This window comes from Herpailurus yagouaroundi, unplaced genomic scaffold (genome assembly GCF_014898765.1).
Source record: "Herpailurus yagouaroundi ecotype Mexico unplaced genomic scaffold, PumYag 222, whole genome shotgun sequence".
NCBI classification, from domain to species: Eukaryota; Metazoa; Chordata; class Mammalia; order Carnivora; family Felidae; genus Herpailurus; species Herpailurus yagouaroundi.
In genome coordinates, this window is record NW_024412453.1 from 366,190 (window position 1) to 387,977 (window position 21,788).

General features: G+C 37.9%; 1 protein-coding gene across 2 annotated transcripts in view; it reads right to left on the reverse strand.

Moving 5' to 3' along the window:
* RBBP6 (RB binding protein 6, ubiquitin ligase) overlaps positions 1–21,268 on the reverse strand; it is a 33,082-nt gene extending 11,814 nt beyond the window's left edge. For both annotated transcript variants that reach the window (XM_040458744.1, XM_040458743.1), the window contains exons 1-9: positions 20,020–21,268; positions 14,979–15,078; positions 12,617–12,653; positions 8,035–8,079; positions 5,859–5,947; positions 5,647–5,743; positions 5,107–5,246; positions 2,059–2,231; positions 33–136 (exon numbers count right to left, since the gene is read on the reverse strand). In XM_040458744.1, the coding sequence (XP_040314678.1) occupies positions 33–136; positions 2,059–2,231; positions 5,107–5,246; positions 5,647–5,743; positions 5,859–5,947; positions 8,035–8,079; positions 12,617–12,653; positions 14,979–15,078; positions 20,020–20,185 (951 nt within the window). In that variant the 5' untranslated portion in view covers positions 20,186–21,268. The remainder of the gene's footprint in view (positions 1–32; positions 137–2,058; positions 2,232–5,106; positions 5,247–5,646; positions 5,744–5,858; positions 5,948–8,034; positions 8,080–12,616; positions 12,654–14,978; positions 15,079–20,019) is intronic.
* Positions 21,269–21,788: the final 520 nt, after the last annotated feature.

A 21,788-nucleotide genomic window follows, 5' to 3' on the forward strand; every position in this document is an offset into this window, starting at 1 on the left:
AAATTTTCCAAAAGGGATACAAAGTCAGTTACCTGTCGTAAGAACTTATTGGCAATTAAAGCATCAGGAGAGACATCATTCTGATGGCATGTTGGACATGTATGATCATCTGATTCCAAGAGTGCTGTTCTTATACCTATGTGATATATTTTAAATATTACATTACTCTTTCCAAGCACACATTACTTATCATTTCTAAGATTGAAAAACTTAAAAGTACAGACTCTCGCCTGATATCACTCCTCTGCTGAAACTTCTACCTTAAAAACAGAAGTCATTGGGGTGCCTGGGTGGCTCAGTCGGTTAAGCGTCCGACTTCAGCTCAGGTCATGATCTCGCGGCTCGTGAGTTCGAGCCCTGCGTCGGGCTCTGTGCTGACAGCTCAGAGCCTGGAGCCTGTTTCAGATTCTGTGTCTCCCTCTCCCTCTGTCCCAACCCACTCACATTCTGTCTCTGTCTCTCTCAAAAATAAATAAACATTAAAAAAAAAAAAACAAACAGAAGTCATAAATAGAATTTAAACAAAAATTTAAATTGAGAGAAAAACCACTCTTTCCTAAATACCATTCTCTTTGTTTAGCTAAACATTGGAATAGTATAGAGGACAAAAATAGAAATAATATATAGTCTAGAAAGGTAAAAAATTTACAGGGCTAACAGGGTTTTAAAAGAGCATCAGGAGGAGGAGTGCCTGGCTGGCTCCATCAGAAAAGCATGCGGCTCTTGATCTCAGGGTCGTGAGCTGGAGTCCCACATGTGGTATAGAGATTACATAAATAACTTAAGAGAAAAGGGAATTATAAAAAACAGAAACATTGTTCAGGCAAGGAAATCAGCAACACCTACAGCACAGTACAGAGGAGTAACACTAAATTACAGATTCACTGATTATGCTTCAGTGTAGTAAAAAATTCAGTAATGCAAGTGGTTTGTTAAATCTAAGACACTTGGAAACAAATCTTAAGTGACCTCTTCTTGACTTTGGTCTTCACTGGAGAGGCCCCAAAATAAAGATTTATATTCCAAAGCTATGAAATGAAAAAGGCCAAAACAGGACTAAGCAGTGAAATTTTCAGATGATGCCATTTTCATCTTGGTAAGAAATAAGTGGCAGAAAAACCCAAGTGGGAAAAACCCAACCCAATATAAAAGATCAGAAAAAAATCACAAGTAACCGCAAGGCAAATGTTGGGTAGTATGTTTACAGAGAACAGTTCTCAATTACACTTAGGAATTTTAGAATAAACGATTTTTCCACCATCCAGGAAAGGGATTTAGGTACCATTTAAAAATATTTCTAGGGGCGCCTGGGTGGCGCAGTCGGTTAAGCGTCCGACTTCAGCTCAGGTCACGATCTCGCGGTCCGGGAGTTCGAGCCCCGCGTCAGGCTCTGGGCTGATGGCTCAGAGCCTGGAGCCTGTTTCCCATTCTGTGTCTCCCTCTCTCTCTGCCCCTCCCCGTTCATGCTCTGTCTCTCTCTATCCCAAAAATAAATAAACATTGAAAAAAAAAAAATTAAAAATATTTCTAGAATCTCTAATGCCCAAAAGGCTTTCAAAATTCTGCATACCATTTAAAATGTGTAGGAAACAGGGGTACGTCTGTGGCTCAGTCGGTTAAGTGTACGACTTCTGCTCAGGTCATGATCTCACAGTTCGTGAGTTCTAGCCCCCCATGGGCCTCTCTGCTGTCAGCACAGAGCCCACTTTGGATCCTCTCTCTGTGCGTCCCCCCCTCAAAATAAATAAACTTTAAAAACTAAAATAAAATGTGTAGGAAACAAAAGTCCTACATTTTATAAAACCTTAGTACAGTCACCCTAATGAAGGTAGAAGAAATGGTGAATTCTAATATTTAAAAGGACAAAGAGGCTGTTGTTTAAAGAAAAAAATGTAGTGACAAAACAGTTCTTGCTATTAAAGGTGCAATGATGAACTAAATGATCAATTATCAACATTTCATACTGCATTATTAAAACATACAATGTTGCTAAAGAGCCCTTCCAAATAAATACACATATTCTAAGACATGTATCTCTGAAGGTTCAACATTTCTTACATTCATCACAATAACTGTTTCCACAGCAGGGAATGACAACAGCATCAGTCATAATATCTTTGCAGATGAGACACAATAATTCATCTGGGATAGGATCATCTTCTTCTGAAGAAGAAGATGGTTCCTCTGGTAAGAAAGGTGGTTTTTCTTTCTTCCCAATTGCATATGCTTCTCTGTAAAAGAAGGTTTTACTGTTTTAACATTGTTAAGAAAACAAAGTATTACTAAGATAGTACATGTTCTACTATACCATAATGGGAGCTTATAATTCAGTACGATGCCAAATTCGTTTACACAAGTATAATACCTTCCAAAATAAGGGAGTAGTTATGAACATCCTCCCCCTAAGCAACAAAAAGACAAAACAAAATCCTAAACAAGTATAACAAAAAGAAACAAATGCTATAAAAGTGGCTAAAAGGATCTTAAGAATCCACAACTCTAGAACTCAGGGCCAGAGATTAAAGGGACACATTCAATGCCACAAGTTTATGCTTAAGTGGCAGAGACAGGATTTGAACTTGGACATGACAACACCCTAACCACAATTTTCTCTATCCTACCATGTTTCTTGAGGGGGTGGGGGGTATGGAGGGAATTCCCTTCCATAGACCAACAGTCCTCAAAACCTGTGAAGGTATCAGAGAGCATGCTATAATATAGGAAATGGAAACTGGTGCTGACATCATACAATCGAGGGGGACAGTTCAAGGGAAATATTATGCAACCAACCACACCAGTAGCTAGTAGCTAGAATCATCAGACTTCAAAACCAGTGGTTTACTTCTAATTAGTATTTTAAAAGAGAGATTAATCTATTTATAACCAACTAAGAAATACTAATGACTTCAATGATTAGAATATGTGTTACAAGAATATAAAGTAACACTTTAGTCATTTTGGGTCCATTTTCTGGTAGAAATACATTTTGCAGAAATGTTGCATATTAAACATATTGAAAATAAAACACTAGGGGTGCTTGCATGGATCAGTCAATTGAGCGTCCGACTTTGGCTCAGGTCATGATCTCACAGCTTGTTGAGTTCGAGCCCCATGTCGGGCTCTGTGCTGACAGCTCAGAGCCTGGAGCCTGCTTCAGATTCTGTGTCTCCCTCTCTCTCTGCCCCTCGCCTGCTCACTCGCTTTCTTTCTCAAAAATAAACATTAAAAAAAATGTTTTAATAAAATAAAAAACCAAAGTACACTATTCTCAGACTTGTCACCACTGCTTCCAACACCCACATCTTCTCTAATCAGGCAGATTTGTATAACATAGGAATTCCTAGGTAAATTCTATCTCATTTAGGAACAGAGTGTGTCGATCTCACTGCTGAAAATGAAAGCATCTCAGCTGTACAGAGGAGGGTACCTGAGGTGTGTTATTTGTGTTGCAGCTGCTCCATAGACATCACCACGACTCCAGAAATAAGTATCAATTTGCTTATGCCCCATTGTTCCCAATTTGTGAAAGAGGAGTCTCCCACTGCCCAAAAGAGAGAAAAGAAAGAAAAAAAAAAAAAAAAAAAGAAGAACAGAGGATAGAAAAAGAAACAGAAGAAGAGTCTGAGTTGCTTATCAGTGGTGTTAGTGGAGAGGGTGAAAGTTTCATTTAAAATATTTGGGCTCCCATTTCCCCAGTATTTGCTGTGTGTCTGGCACAAATGGGCTTTTGCATTTCAGCACTCAAAAACAATGAAGTTAATTATTAGTTAGGGTTCACAAGGGTGATGTTAATTTTTCCGACACAAACTTCCATTTAAGTACTTTTACTTGTATATATTATATTAAGATGAAGCGGTCTGCTCTTAAATTGTGTCCGTAAAAACCATCCATTTCAACCTAGGTTGTTTGGAAGCACGTATGAAATGTCTGAATCAGAAACAGCGTAAAAACAGACTGCTCTAAGATGAACCACAAGACAAAGGATGGTGACTGATCAAAAATTGATGGGGGTGAAACGGAGAAAGTGAGCAGGGCTAGGAGTTCAGGAAAACACTAATCCTTATCTGTGAATGAAAACAATCTATTTACTAAAGTGTATACTCAAAACCATAAAATCTTTTCAAGATCATTCCACGGCACTGCCGTTTTCATCACCTTCATCTGCGCACTATGCTGCGTTTCAACGCTACAGCTTGAGGCTGAGGACAACCGTTCTTTTACTCATTCTCTTCATGTCACGATGAACAAGGGCACTGTTATTCTCTAAATGGATGTTTCTCAAGGTATGTCCTGAGGACGCCCTCACTTCATAACCCACTGGAGGACTTGTTGGAGCACCCAGTCCAAAGGGACAGTTAATACTGTGCTCTGTATCATGTGAGTTCATAACTGGTGAGGGTAACCACAAAGGTAATTAGCGGGATTAATAAAAGCAGATAAAATGAGAAGTTGTCAGTTGAATTATACTAGTAGTAGGTTTTCAGGTCTATCCACTTCATTAAGAATTGGCTCTTAAAATACGATCTGAAAACACATTGCAAATAAGCACTAAGCTGTAGGGTACAGAGCTGTAGCTCATCTGAACTAATGGGTTTGTAAAATAAATCGTTATTTTAGAAGTTTAAGACTCACACGGTACATCCAAACTTATTCAAGAGGACTCAGTTCTTCATTTATTCTTGGCACTTAAATTTGCCCTGACATCTTATACAACTTTTGTGCTTAAGCCTTCTGTTTCTCAGAATGATTAAGACATTGGTCTTTTTCACTTAACACATGTAGATAGCATAGAAGATCATGTGGGAGTATGTATGTGAATGAAGAAGAAAGCAGGGTATGACAGAAAAAGAAAAAATTAGAAGCCCACAAGGGAAGTGGCACTCAGTGGTAACAAAAACCCCCAAATCCATTCTAAATTTGCATTTAATGGAGCAGACTGCAGCCTCTCATTCTTCACACAGAAATGCAACATGTGGAGACCAATAGTCTTGCTATACAATGCTCACAAGAAATCCAAGTAGCCAAATGGCGACCCCAAGCCTACATAAAACACCAGCGCCCGGACGGGCTGTGGCCTCACAGGTCATACGTAACTAGAATACTTACGCGTCTATAGTCGGTATCGCATACTTTCCAGTGTTGGTAAGCATTGCACCTTTCATGTTAGGATCTTTCACTTCCATCATAAAACTTCTGGGAATACCAGTGCTCTTTTTAATCCTCGGACCAGATTCAAAGTTTTTATCCTATTTGGAGGGGAAAGGAGAAAGGAGGAAGAAAGAAAGCAGTTACCCTTTGTTTAATATTAGCTAACACGCAGTGCTTATTAACTGCTTATAGTATCTGTAGTGCTCTACATATATGATCTCATTTAAACCTCGCAACAGCCATGCGAGGTAAATACTGTTATTACCATGTCCGTTTCATAGAGAAGACCAAACAGGCTTGAAGAAGTCAAGTAACCTGCCCAAGCTCAGTCAACCGTTGAGCAGCAGAGCCAGGATCTGAAGCCTGGCAATCTGGCTCCACAGCCTGAGCTCATTTGCCATTGTAATAGAGAAGGCAGTATTTACCAAGAAAAATCCGATAGCTAAGAAATCATTGTAAGAAAAATAAGGTGTACCATGGTTTCTACTTTGGACTTACCCCGTTTGTTGGGCAATTCTTAATGTAATGGCCAGGTTTACCACAACGAAAACAGGTATAAGATGGAGGTGGTGGGCCTAGAGGTTTCTTCATGTAACTGAAAGGGAAACAGAATTACATGTACACAAAACCTTGAAAGAATAAAGCTTCTGATTGGGGGGGGTAAAATCCACCCCAATGTACCTATTAGTATGAAGCATTTATGGACTTACTTGATTGGGTCGTATTCATGGCCAGATTGCGACATCATTGCTTTAATTTTATCTTCTTCAGAAGCATTGGCTTCAGCCAGATTGGCAGTCTGTTTAACAGGTAATTATTTGACACACACATTAGAAACACATTTAAGACCACACAGCCAAAGACAACACCACTCATCCTGTAAAGAGCAGTATCTAATCTTGCATAAAACCTAAAACTGAAAGCTATTTACACGTATAACCTAGAAGAGGCATCAGGAGTTCCTTAGCTCATTCATTACATGACGTTTGGGTGTCTGCAGGGCTGAAGGTCTTGCTGGGGGCACTCAAACCTTAGACCCTGTTTGTACCTTACATTAAGATTTACATATGACTCCTCTAAGAGTTAAAACAGATTAAGGAAACACTTGACATTTTAAGCCTTAAAAATAATTCAAGTGTCGTAGCATAAAGACTTTGCATTTACAACTTGGAGGTAGGGTTATGGGTAAAACAATTGAACATTATGCAGATGATATTAAGGCAAAGGCTCTTTAAGAAGTAGAATCAGTTTCAAATTAAGTGCAAAGCACATGCAACGGAGCACTCATCATTTTAAATCTGATTCTCCGAAGTTTTATGAACTTCATCTTTAAGGTATTATATAGAATAGTCTAGATATAACCAGGGTCTAAGGGAGTGAGTCCTGATAACTTGAAGCTTCAAGCATCTAGCACTCACATCAGCCATTCATTGGGTTTTATCTTTACATTCATCCACAAAACAAGCAACCAGTTTTAACATTTTATTGTAATTTTATATACAAAGAATGCTTAACATTAACAGAGCTTAGAACAACAGCAACATTTACAGAAAACTGGATTACAGATGTTGAACAACTAATTTGTTTGAACCCAAACATTAATATACAAGTAGTTAAAAAAAAATCTCCCAAACCTCCAAAATTCCCCAACTGCTTCCCACAAAGAAACAATGGTAGGAACAGACCAAAACTCAAATAGGGTCCTTACAAGCACATAAGAATTAAAACCATGAACTATAAACTGCTTAAGATGTAAACTCTATGCTAGACCACTTTTGCATTAGAAAATTGTTAAGAGACGATGGTTTCAGCCCACTTCATGTTTTAGAATCATCGATTTTAATGTTTAGTTTCCCCAGAACAAAAGCTTAAAAAGCTGTATTTGTTACTAGGACATTTCTTTTGGGATACATTCTAGGGGAAGAGGATACAACCTATAACAAAGTCAAGGATAAGATAGGGACAGCACTAATGGAAAATCCATCTAACTCATTAATCTTGGTTGCTAAGTCTGGTTTTACTTTGATAGTAGGGAAAAAAGGATTTTTGGAAAACTGGAAGACTTCCTTCTTGGTCCTCAAAAATCTGCCTAATCTGTAATGTCTTTTTTTTTTTTTTTAAGGCATGATTTGCAAGCTACGTCTATTGCTTTAAAAAGTAATCCATCACTAGTGCTTTCCCAAACAAAAGGTACACATTGTTGAGCAGAAAATGCAAGCAATTTTATCGCAAAACATGGCATATACAATTATTTCAGGAGGTAACAATTTGCCCCTCTGCCAAACATACACATTGGTATATTCCTGCAAACAGCTTTACACATTTACACAATTCACTGTAGTCTGTGTTCAAACAAATTAGGTTGTCTAAAACTTTTTCTAATGCAGACAGACTACAAGTCTAGAGCATAAAGAAACAATCGTAACACATTTAAAATGTTGACCTTCATGGGATCAATTCAAATATTCAAGAAATAGCCGTGCAATTGTCCATGTAAAGGAAAGCTTCTATTTTGGCTGCATAAAGAAAGTCCACATAATTTACAGCCAAAACCAGGGAATTCCTCCAGAACTTTGTTAGTTTCCAATGTATAATTAAACAAAATGTGTAAGGGGGGAAAAAAACCCACCAAATAAGTGTAGCTTCATGTGTTTCTTCTGTCTTGAAGATGACCAATACTCCAACATTATGGTGAGGCTGACAAAACACTCCCCCTATCTTCTCAAAGCAGCAACTACTCTTTACAGGATAGTAACAATGTGTACAATATTTTTGTAAGACATATCCTCCCCAACCCCTCTTTAAACAATTGTTCCACATTTAAAAAAATACGATGTTAGAAAAAGATTTATATTTGCAAGAATAGATATATATATATATATATACCTTTGTAAGCTGGGCCAGAGAAATAGATGCAGAAGAGTCATCAATCTGTTCACAAAAAATTAAACACACATTCAAGTTCCACACTGAAAACATCTGAAAGTGATCATTTAGTCCCTATTGCCAATTAATGTTCAAATATTGGGCATTTTCTTAGAAGTTTTCTAAAGAATGTTATTCCCTGTTTTAAAGCTGAAATCGTAGCTCACCCCACTTTACCCTTCTCTACATATTTCACACATATAATAAAGGCTTAAGTTGAGGAGGACTCAATTACAATATTAAAAAAAAACAACAAAAAACAGGGTAAAGAAAAATATATCACAGAAAATATGCTCAGAGCAGTGACTGAATATTAAATAAGAGTCCGTGTCTATCAATGGTTTCTAAATCTGATAACGCTCAAGAGAATATACACTAGAGAGAATAAGAAATCTAACTTTCCTGGAGTGCCATTATAGAACATGGTAAAAACAAGGAGCTCTTTAAAGGCTCAGATAATTGCTTTAATAAAACAGCTCCCACATAATTGCTACTTTTTTCTCTTTTTTTAAGCATGTACTGTTCGGTCTGAATAAGTTTGTTTATTCTCCCATACAAAGAGTAAGAATGGCTTCTTGCCAAAGAAACCACAATTTTATCAGAGCAAAGATGTTAAATCAAAAAAAGGAAAACCAGTGGTAGTGTGGAGCAAAGGCAAATAGGGCTATTAGGAGGATGGACTTTAATAATGCGTGAAGAAAGTTAATTTAATCAAATGGAGAAAGTATTATATATTGAATAAGAAAGATTTTAAAAATGTATTTTCAAATGTGGTATTTTAAGATTTTTCACTATTTGACCCCCTGAAATGATTTTAATATCAGTTTTTAAAAAGTGTGTATCTGTATACACACACACACACACACACCCCTTTCCCATCTAACTCTAAACATGATTTCCCTGTTAAGTGTACCAAAAAGAAAACATTATTTGCTTCCTATATAGTAATTGGGTTGCTTATTCAACATGTTGTAAGCTTCTCATGCATTATTGGTCAGAACTCTTGTTTAAAATGGAGAGAATGTAACAAGATGTCTGGATCAAAGAAAAATAACAACAATGAAGGGAGTCTTCATCAGGTATTTTTCAAATATTCCAGAAAACTAAGAGAATTAAAATAAAAGCAGCATGACTTACAGCCCCAAATAGAAATGTTACCAGTTTCAATATGAAGCTCTTAGCACAATGCCTACCACAGCAGGAGTTCAGTCAATAAAAATCATGTTTGCTAAATTTAAAATATATCTTATAAATATTTTAGGGTTTTAAAAGTCAGTTTAATGGATAGTATTACTGGGACGCTTACTTCAACAAAAGGTTCTTAGCTCCCCACTGAGGGGCTGCCCCAGAATTTGTAATGCACTATTCCATATTCCTAATATGCAATCATATAATTCACCAATGTGTTCTTATTCTCATCTGGCTCTTAAGTGTTTTCATTACAGAACTAATCTCAAAGGAAGCTTAAAAAAAACAAACAAACCATAAACATCCTATTTTTATCCAGAATAAATTCTGATCATCTCAATCTATTTTGAGAAGGGCTACTTTTTGCATTAGTTAGGAACTATGTGAATTTAAATAACAAGAACCAAATGCTGTCAAGCATCATCTATACTGTTTCTAACCAATGAAACTAATAACCCTTCAAAATAGCCCATTACTATCTAGAATATGAACACTCATCACTTCCTTAAGAGAAAGCAGTTATATTAACTTTCTTACAGCTAGAACTAAAATACTAACATTTTTTGTTCTTCCCACTATGATATATCTGTTTTTTTGTTCTTATGTCGGGCCATCTGGTCCTTTTAGTTTTCTGTTGATTTGTCATTAGTACTGGGTAAAGTGGTTTCAGATACTCAACAACATCTATATCACTTTTTTCCCCACCAATGATTCTAACACCTTAAATACCTTAAAGTCCATGAGAAAGTCAAATTTACCATAAATTGTGAAAGGTGTCCAATAGTTTTCTACAAAAAGCAAGGTACTAGAAATCAGTGAAAATTGCTAACAAGGAATGGTTTAAAAATGACTAGGAATTTACATGTACTAGGCAGCAATAAATGTATTAATTCTCAGATACTAATGATTTAAAAAATGCACATTAAAAAAAGTCGTCTTCATAAAAACTGATCAATGCACACTGTGGACATCATTAAAATTAACCCACTTCCCCACATCTAATTTGTGGTCTTGCTTCTGGGAGAAAGAATCTGAAATATTTTATGCCACTTACACTCGCTTGCAATTAAAGGATCCTACAAAATACAATTCTGATATTTAGTAAACAGGAAGAACATCCAGCTTTGGAATACCAACATGAAGGATGGCTAAATAAAATAAGCTAAGGACAGACAGAAACAGCCATCCTTGATTACAGTCGGCTTAAGTTACCAAAAATGTACACACATTTACTTTTATTAATCAGCATTTAGAAATCTGGTTTAGTGGCCCTATCTTACTTGGCTTTTGTGAATGTGTACAAGAATACGTGATTCATAAGATGGGCATTAATTATGCTTAATGAATATATTCTCTCATCCTAAACACCAGCATATGTACCCCAAGCAAATAAGTGGTGGGGATATTAAGTTATCTAATGTCTCCATTTCAGACAATTCTACCTAAAAATTAAAGCCACTTTTAAAGTATTAAAAAAAAAAAAAAGAAAAGAAAAGAAAAGAAAAGAGAAACCTAAATAAGCATAAAATAAACTGCTTCTTATAAGTGTAATACAGACATGCCAGGGAACACACAAGGCTAAAAGAATGTTAACTTTATTTATGAACATGTGATTTGTGTTTATACACATGCTAATAAACAAAAAGGAAATAACTGTTTTCAAGAAATAAAACTTCATCTGAATTAGTTTAAATACTATATAAAAATACTTTATACAAAACGTGTTACATTAACCACTACAGTCACCAGGATAGTCACTCTGATTTGTGCTAGCATTTGGATACATAAAATCAGTTTTAAACCAATCACCAGCAAAACAGAAACTTGGACAGTTTGTTTGTTGTTTTTTTTTTTTTTTTTTTTTTACAGCATTATGCTTTTAAAAACCAAAAAAACCAAAAAACCAAAAACAAAACAAAAACCACCAAAAAACAAAACAAACCCAAAAAACAAAAAAATAAAACAAAACAACAACAACAAAAAAACCCCAAAACAAAAAAAAGCCCATATACCCCAGAGGGTGGGGAAAAAAACCCAAATCTCTAAATTTTGATCTTCGAATCACTGTATTTAGTTCCATGAGAACTAAAGGCCATATATTTTAGAGAACAAGTCCAAAGTTCAGATATTCTATATTATCATGTTTAAGATGCAATGATCCAAGGTTAGTGAAATGCCTGATACACAATTAAAGATCAGTAGTATTTAAAAAGGATAAAGTGAAACAGCAAGCAGTATCCTTGAATTCTAAAATGAAGATTTCAGACATCTCGTATTGTGTACAAATCAAGCCTGAGCAGTAAAATGTTTAGAGAACCATCAAGTTTACAGAACTCCGTTACTACAGACCTACTTTCTGAAACACATTTCACCTCACAACTTAGGTATTTCCACTACCTTTTACTTAAGACCTTCAAGTCAACATGGTGTCGTACTTTAGCTATGATAATAAAAATTAAGATGTTATTCCACTTAAGGGGAGTTATCTTTGATAAGCTACAGCTTTCAATTAGCTTATAATTAATGCAGCATTTTAATATCTTATAAGAGGGAAATATTTTATTTTGGAGAACTAAACAGGCTAGAACTGGAAGACCTTGTATTAAAATTTGAAAACAATGTACTGAATTGTAGAAATCATCATTGAGATGTTTATGTACTCAGGGGGCCCAAATTTCAGGTCTCACTTTTATAGTACAGATATCAACAAAGAATAAAAGCTTGAAATTGCCAAATAAAGCAAAACTGAATAATAAAGCTGCATCAAAAGTCTTTGGAAAGCTTTTTTCTATTGGTGTCTGAACTTGGAGAAAGCATCAAACTTTCATATTAGTTTTGCATGTTGCTAATGCATTTTTTAAAGCCATCAATTAGGCAGAAAAAAAAAACTAACAAAAACTAAGTGATACAACGTGAAAAATGGCAAAATATACACTCCAAACATTTTTTTTATTGCAAGAAACAAAAAGCACACAACAGCCTGTACATACATACAAAATACTAACTATAGACAGACAGATGTAGAACATGTTATCATGTTCATTAGTGTAAAACCTACATGATCTAAAAAGAATCATACATTAACTGTACAACACAGTGTCATACAGGGAGAATGCTATCATATTTAATATGAAACAGCGTTTTTTGGGGGGCACAAATTACCCATTTCTACAAAATAAGTCTGCAAATTATGCCACATATATCCATATTCAACTGAGCTGTCATCAAAATACATTTTATTTACAATATGTACTATGATCAGTTGGATATTAAGTTCTAAATGATTCACTTCACTGCTACATTATAAAGGTAAAAGCAATGTGTAGAAAAAGTGTGAGATTGTGTTTTTACATACTGCTTTTGAAGTTCCCATCACTGGTTCAGTTCGACTTCTAAAAAATAAACAAAAACAAAAACAACATTAATTATGAGTTGTTATTTATGAATTGTGCTAAAACATCTTAACACATATGTCTAATTACATGTCTTTATGAACACAATTTTCCTTTGTACAAACATTTAAAAACAGCCAATTTCCAAAGTAATAAATACACTACTTTGATTAATCTTTAGTACCTTTAAACAGCTTAAGACATACCTGCGACAAAAACAAAACAAAACAAAAAAGAAAACAACTTGGTACAGAGGAATTCTAGAATAGGCGTATCAAGAGTAATAAATACATTACTTAGGTTAATCTTTACCACCTTTAAACAATTTAAGACAGATCTGCAGGAAAAAAAAAATTCCATACCAAGGAATTCTAGAATACGTGAAAACAATAAACGTTTTCTCAAAGGTAGCATGAAGATCTTGTTAAGAAACTTTGTAGTTATTTAATAGACTGAACAACCACATTATATCATTCCCCAGTTTTTTTTTAATAGGTAACAAATGTAAACTTTCACACATCAGATCTTCTTGAAAGAAGACCACTGGACATTTATACTTTGGATCCCTAAGAAATTGCTGTGCTCCAAAAACTAAATGTCAAATCCAGAAAAACAAGTTGATAGTTACTTTAATTTTTTAAAAAGTCTCAAAACAATGACCAAAGTTAAACAAGAATTCTAAGTTTCAGAAAAACGCAACATACTCTGACACTATTTTAGTTCAAAGAATGAGTCTGATGGTTATGAAGAAATGAACAGATTGATTTTTTCAAGTACATAACAAATAAAGCCCAAGAAGAAATTCTTAAAAGTCCACACAGGAAAGGGGATGGGGGTTGAGCTTCTAAATACAATGCTCAAATGCTTCGTTGAAGTTTATGCTGTCCTGACTACAGAGAAATGTGAGGGAACATCTGAAAGGAGTTTCTAAAAGTTTGCATGTAATTTGGAAGTCTTGATATAAAAATGAAGCTTTCCTTTTCTCAACAAACTTAGAGCCATTTTACAAGGCAAATATATTACAAAGGCAACCTCACACACAGTGAATTAACAAGCAATTCTGTAAGAGGCAACTTATTTTCCCATGTACTTCAAATAATTCTCTAAGTTTCTTAGTATCCAAAAAAAAAAAAAAAAAATCAACTGAAAACTACGCGTTTACTGTTTTTAAAAAGCACTTAGTAAATTAAAATGTAATTTCACAACAAATTCTAGGAATTACTTCCTTATAATTTCTTAAAATTACACAGCTAGAAGCACACAGTTCACTTGGTAATTACAAGAAAAACAAAGTATTCAGGTTTTAAAACTGTTACTACACAGAAGGTATTACACAAAAGATCTCAATGCTGGGATATGGAGTATATAACTTTATAGCAAACTAATGACTGTCTTAGAATGAGTGTTTGCCCCTACAAGGTAAAGCTCCAAGAAATAACTGTTTTACCTCAATTCCAAGAACACATTCCATTTCCGAGGACTGGGAAATTCCAGAATTTTTCACTGGCCAAAAGTAGAATTTGCCAGAATTTCAAATCACTACCCTTTTCACATTAGCATAATTCTATCACCATTAAAATTACAAGAAAGCAGGGACTAAGTGTGAATCCTGCTCCTTTCCCGAATTTCTTAAACTCTAGCCTAGTGCTAAGATATTGCAGTGTTCTTACTCCAATAATGGGCATCTACCACACGCCAGGCGCTGTTTAATTCTTACAGCTTTCCTCTGGAGGGAAGTACTCATATCCCTATATTATTTTGAGGAATCTATTTTGAGGCTTTAGGGAACTTACCCAAAGTCACACAACTGGTGTGAAGCAGCAACTGGAGTCAAACCTAAGCCTGATTCCAGTCTGTGCTAATAAATCCTATACTCAACAGCCTCCCCACAAAAGCCCCTTGTTGAGAAGAAAATGTATTACTGATGCTGTCAAAATATTTAGGACAAATCTCTCAACACACCTATATATACATATATGTATACATATGTATATATATTTGTGTAGTGAAAGAACAGTCAGAAATAAAAGTGTGCCAATAAAAAACAAAAGGGTATGTATGCAAATACTTATTCACCGATTTGAGCATCATTTTGTCTCTGTAAATATTAGAAAGCAAAAAAATTCTTGATAGCTCTTACCACTAACTACAGGTTAACTGGGGGAAGAGATAGGAAATAATAAACCCATCCTCACCATTTTAAGGATTAAGAAGATATACTTATTAGGGTAAAGTAATGAGTTCAGTTCTAAAATACTTGTTCTTCCTCACAAAATAAAAAAGTATTTTGAGGACTTAAATACATGAGATTTGATAAACACTCACATAACATATGTCTTGCTTGTAGATTTAACACCTCCAATAGGAATTCTTCTAACAATTACAGATGAATTCTTAGGAATTAGAGCATTATCATCAGTATATTCTGTAAAAAAGATAAAGAGTTGAATTTCTATTTGGCGATTTGGGTAAGTCAGTCCTCAAGAATTAGAAAACTTCAACCAAAGACAAATTTTACGGAAAAGGAATTTAAATTTAAGAGAGCATGTTCCTTGCCTCTAGAATACTGATAATGTCAGAACAAATATCCGCATCCATAAGGAGGTTCTCTTCAAAGGACACCAAATACTGCCAGCAGGTTCTTGGCTCTGGTGCCTCTACTTCTATGGAACCCCAAATCTCAGTAAGACTAAGTCATTCTCCACTTTAACCAATAACGCTAAACATCTGATCTATGAGAAAAAATATGTAATTTATATGAAGACATTCTGTCTCTCCTAGCCCCTCAACATGAGTATTACAAAAGAAATTATGCCATGTTTTGAATAGAGGAAAAGGGTTTTATAAAAAGAATTAGTAGTGGGATGCAACTTTGCATAAAATGTTGATTCAAGGCCTCTCTAGGAACTGATGCTTGAGACTTAAAGACTGAGAAGCCAGACAGATGTGCAAAAAAGATGGACAGAGTGTTTAAAGACAGAAAGAAAAGCAGGTGAAAAAAAAAATCATTAAAAGGCCAGCATAGCTGGAAGATAATGAAAGGAAAAGAATGACTTGACCTACAGTTAGAAAGTACAGGTCACATATTCATTTATATTTTGTTTCTAAGTACAACAGGAAGTCATTGAAGGATTCTAAACAAAAATGACAATGATTTACACTAATAACAAACAAACAAAAAAGATAACTCTGGTATCTATGTGGAAAATGAACCCATAAGGGAACAAGAGTAGAAACAGGGTGACTAATGATGAGGCTGCTGTGAAGTCCCGGTAAGAGATGATGGTCTGTGCTGGGTTGTGACAGGTGAAGACATGGAAATCAGAATGTTCTGAGGTAGAACTGATAAGGCAATCAATGGATTTAATGGGGGGGGGGGGGGGGGAGGGGAGAAGATGAAGGAAAAAGAGCAATAAGGCATAAGTAACTGAGTTCCTGGCTTAAGCAACTGGAAGAACAGTGATGTCACTTTCTGAGAAGAAAACAGGGAGGATGAATGGATCCTATTTTCTACTCTTTTAATTCTCTATTACATGCAATACTTCTGGAAGAATGAAATTAAAAGAGAAACTGGACCAATTTAACTATGGGTAAAAAGATTTCCTGAGGAAGGGATTTGTAAAATTACCAAAAAGAAAAATAACCCACCACAGGGAGACAGATGCAAGAATGTACCCATCTCCCTAAATCACACATTCAGGCATTAGGGTTCATTCTTAAGATTACAGAGTTGACTTGCAGTGGCCGACTACCTCTGTTCTTCCAGTTATTTCAATTTATCACACATACAAGCATTTTAAGCTTATATATATTTATGGGTGTGTGTGTGTGTGTGTGTGTACACACACATATAATTAATTTTAATCATAACACTATTAGTTATTTCCTGTTACAAACTAAATTGTTCAAGAAAGGGTTCTTTTTAGTATATTTCAAGTAGCAAACTGTATGTGATGCAATTTCCCAGATTCAGGCATACCATGAGAGGACTATCATCATTGCTTTGATAGTTCATGATAGTCCCAAATGTCCAGCAAGCTCTGAGTAAGAAAAATTGGAAGATGGGGGATGTTCAAAAAGTAAATTCTAGAAACAAAAAACACTTGACAACAAGTTTCTAAACACATAACAAAAGCATTCACTGTAGCTTTCCACCACAACTTATTAATCTGATCGGCACAATACTGTGTCAGACTAAAAGTCAGGTGCCCCTACACCAGATTTGACCTTTTAAGTACCTGAATTACACTGGTGACTTCCTACCCTTAAAATACCTTGCTAAGTAGCCTGTTAGGTTCAAAAGACCTTTTCCAGGTGCCAAAGTAATTTCTGACCCAAAAATATAAAGACCATGGATTTCGGAATGAAAAACAAGATGAATCTGAGAAATGGATAAAGATAATAAGAGTCTTTTAAAAATACTTCATTCTCAGCTTTCAAATCTTTCACACTCAGTTCAGAATGAAGGTTTGTTTTGTTTTGTTTTGGAGGGGGGAAACTGAAACACAGAAAAACAATGGGAAAGCTATAAAAAATATATAGGAAGGATCATTTAGGATTTGTTTTGAAATATAGTCTAGAGATAAAGGAGCAAGACTCTTAAATCTATATTATGAAATTCTGATCCAAGCATTTTGGTCTCATCAGATTTAAGGGTCCTAAACATGGCCAGATTTCCAAACCTCTAAGGAGTGTTTTACAGAAATGTGATACACTGGGTAATTTAAACATTAATTCAAACAAATTAAAGTGATCCAGTTCAGCATCCTCTCCTGGGCAATCTCCTAACTATGAGGCTATAAACATTAATTCTGTACTCTCTTAATTCACTGGATGGTGCTAAAACCCAACCCATTCTTACTCAACTGCCTGTGACACTGGATGTTATTTCCCATAAAACTCATTAAGTGACTACCCTCTGCACTACTATCAATGATATCTTTTCCACCCCTAATCTGAGGATTGAACAAAATGCACATGCTCTCACCCCAGAAGCTCCCTCTCTTAACCAATGTAACATCAAAGCTTTCTCCAGTAAGGACAGTTCACATAAATACATAAAAGAAAATAAGCTGCTAGGCAGAACACTTCCCTGGTTTTCAGGGTTTGTAAAAATAATACATCATATAATGTCCTGGCTTAGGAAAAAATATAACAATGCCACAAAACCCTTAGATTTTTGACAAGAATTCCATCAACTCTTACTCCAATCTAACAAAGTTGTATTCAATTATTAGGTGGAGAAGATGGACAAAGTCAAGTTCCAAATGATGAAATCATTTAATACTCCAGTAAAAGACAAAACTTGCCTAGCATATGATTAAAATTGTCTTTGTATTCTTTACTTTCATTTATATTCTTTCCTCCTACTTACAAGTATTATTAACATATCAATATGTCCTGAAAGTCTCATAAATCCATCTGTTCTGTGAAGTGTGACAATACTTAAAGGACACTTTTGGTGGCCTTAAAAAGTATTTTTAAGGTATTTTCTTGAATACTAGTTTAAAACAGATGTTTCTCAACCGTTCATGATGATCAGCAATTTTTCCTTTCCTTAAGTAGAGGATTCTACACATAATTACAATTACCAAAGTTTCATGTGAAGAATCCCTTAGGACGCTTTAAAAGGGGGAGGGGAGCGGAGAATATTTTTTTAGATGTTACCATGTGAGTAAATAAAGTTCTTCCTTAATAAATATTTTTGAGTCATGCCAGTAGTGCCATTCCTTAACACAACACAATTATACTTATGCCTGGATATAAATGGAAAACAGCTCTTATACATGACAAGATGTGCTCTATTAAAAACAATAGGCTAGAGACGCCTGGCTGGCTCAGTTGGTGGAGCCTGCAGGACTCTGGATCTGGAAGTTGTGAGTTTGAGCCCCATGTTGCGCAGAGATTAAAAATAAAATCTCAAAAACCCCAAACTCGTATAGGCTAGAAGTGAGGGACCCCCCCCCCGATTTCAACTAAAAGAACACAAGTCACACCTTAAGCCAAAGTTGGTGATTAAAAAAAACTCAGTGATCAATAAAAGACCCTAAACCTAATTAGAACTTCACATTATTTCCTCTCATCCCATTAATAAAACTCAAAAGACTGACCTACTGAAAACTACACATCAGCATTACAGTACCGAGAAAAAGAAGCCAAAACAAATGCAGAGCCATAATCTGAAAAGCCAGTTTATCACATTGTCATATCCAATGTTAAATTCTCAACATTATAAAATGCTTTTATTTTATTTATTTTTTTTTTAATTTTTTTTTCAACGTTTATTTATTTTTGGGACAGAGAGAGACAGAGCATGAACGGGGGAGGGGCAGAGAGAGAGGGAGACACAGAATCAGAAACAGGCTCCAGGCTCTGAGCCATCAGCCCAGAGCCTGACGCGGGGCTCGAACTCACGGACCGCGAGATCGTGACCTGGCTGAAGTCGGACGCTTAACCGACTGCGCCACCCAGGCGCCCCTATAAAATGCTTTTAAAAAGGATAAAGAACTTAAAGATTCCAATCAGTGGCTTGTTTGAAACTCATGCGGTAGCAGCCTACTACTTTCTGTACCCTAGTAACAATAAAATCATGTAAAGTCTAGCAATTACTCCTTTAAAAAAAAAAACCCTTTACTTTTAATCCTTACTAAACTGCTGAATTTTAAGATTACCGTGATGAATTAAGAGTTCAACCACTTAATTACTAATTCTGCAATTTACCCACAAAAGTGGTGACATCAGAACATATCAAGTTCCAAAAGCAATTCCAAAAACATTCAACACAGGCTGGATTAATTCCTCAAAAAATATTTAAGTGATGGTCCCTTCTCCACGACACAGGCAACTCCAAAATAAAAATAAATTAAGTACACAAAAACAGGAAGAAAAGGAGTGCAGAAAACTTGCCACTGAACCCCAAACCGCTGTCAGATTACAAAGTTAGAGAAGTATCTCTACGCTGCTTTAACAAAAAAGAAGCCTGCAATATGCTCTCCTCCCCTCCTTCCGAGGAAAAATCAAGTTGAAAAACGCCACAAGGCACAAGCACCCCAAGAACCTGGATGTAACACCCCTCGGCCTCTCCCACCCCAATCTTCATTTTAAATAACATTTGAGAAGGATAATCAGACTTCCACGTTTTTGGATTAGCCAGTTACCGATGCTCCCAAGAACGCAGAAATCAAACAACCCAGTTCAACTCCCAGGCCGACTGCAGCAACCCTCGGGTCTCCATGAAAGTTGTTCCAAAAGTACTAGAATGAACAGTCCCACAGGAGACGTAATGGCGGTTAGTCTCCTGCCAGGCGCTCGCACAACCGGTATCTATCTTCAACCAGCAAATATCTGGAGCCCATGTGGCCCTTACCTTCTTTCGTCTGCGCGTTGGTGATCTGCAGGTCGCAGTCGGCAGCTTTCAACTTCTCTCTCCCCATAATCTGCTTCTTTAAATCGCAGAGGGAGATGTGGAGCCCATCAAAGGTGACGGTATCATAGTTGAGTTTAGAGGAAAATTTATAATGCACACAGGACATGGTGCCAAAGGATTCCTAAGGTTCAGCGAGGAGACGTGGACACTCTCAATATATGTATATTTATAAACTTAAGAGCAAAATATGTACACACAGAAACACTCAAAAGACACCGAAGGACCCTAAGGCCTGAGATTAAATACCCCCCAACCACAAGCAGGGGTTCGTAAAAACAATAATCCAGAACCGCCCCTCCCGACCCCGGTACTCAGAAGCACTTCATACGGGAGGAAGCGGACGAGGACGGGGAAAGGGGAAATCGAGAATCCGCCAACGGGCACAATGTCACCCGGCTGGGTCCCCCTCGCTCATGCTAAGGGCCGGCAGGAGACGGGGGGCAGGCGGTGCAGTCAGTAGCGGTCAGTCCACACGTTAGAGTCCGAATGACCCCGCGGGGTCAGGGGTCCATAGCGCGGCCGCACCTCCCGGTTGTTCTCTCTTTCCGTGGATTGGGGTGACCCAGGCCCCGGGAGAAGGTTGGGGGAGAGGGCCTAGGCCCGGAGTCCACGAGCGGCCTCTCGCCTCCTCCTGGCTTCCGGACGACCGGCGTCAGCTTCCCCAGGCCCAGGCCCCCCCACACACAAACCCCTGTCGCCTGCTCCCCGGAGGCCACGAGCGGCCCGCGGCCTAGGCCAAAAACGCGCGGTCGGCGGAGGAGAGGCCTTCTCGCAGGCCGCCCCCGGCTCCGCCTCCCCCCCGCCGCCGCCGCCGCCTCAGACACAAAGCCGGTACTAGGCCTCAACTAGGCCTCGAAGCACTTCCTCACCACCCCGGGCCCCAGCCAGCGGCCGGGTGGCTTTGGCGGACCCTGGGGACGCCGCCGAGGCTCCCCGACGCTTCCTCTCGCCGTGTGCTCCGCGCTTCTCTCGCCTTTCGCTCCCGTCGCCTTTCGGCCGCGAACCGCAAGAGTAGGCCCGGAAACGGCCGGGCAACGGCAAGGGCTTCGGGGCTCTCTTTTTGTTCTGCCCCCCTGCCGCTCTCGGGCCCTCACCCAGCGCCGGCGACACCTCCAAGCCAGCCACTATGGCGGACGCGGCCTGGCTTCGGGCGAGCGCCCCACTCCGGGGTCTCTTAAGCAGGGATTGCACGGGCGGCGCGCGCGAGGCGGGGCTGGCGTGCGCGGATAGGCGGGCCGGGAGGCGGGGCCCGTGGCGTCACAAAGCGCACCGGCCCGCCCACGTGACCCCGCGCTTTGTGACTCTGGAGCGCGGAACCTGAAACAGCCGAGAGAACGGAAGAAACCATCCGCCCCGAGAGGGAGGGGGCGATGCGTGGAGGGCCGGCTCACGGGGCGGCTCCGGGGGGGGGTGGGGGGTGGGGCGCGGATTTCTCCTGCTACCGTGCTGGTTAGTCTCCACCGCAAAGTGGAGTGCCTTGGGGTGGCGGGTTAACTCCCTTTCTCCGCAGTCCCCACCAACTCCCCCAAGTCCACCAGTTCAAGTAAACATTATGGTTGCTATGCAATGAACTGTGGTTGCTATGCAAGCGCCCCCTAGCCTCCCCTTCCAACAAACCAGCCACCTTACGCTCTTCCTAAGTGGAAATTCTGGAGCAGCCCCCTAACTGGAACTGACCACCACTAGAAAGATTTATTGAGCTCTTGCTA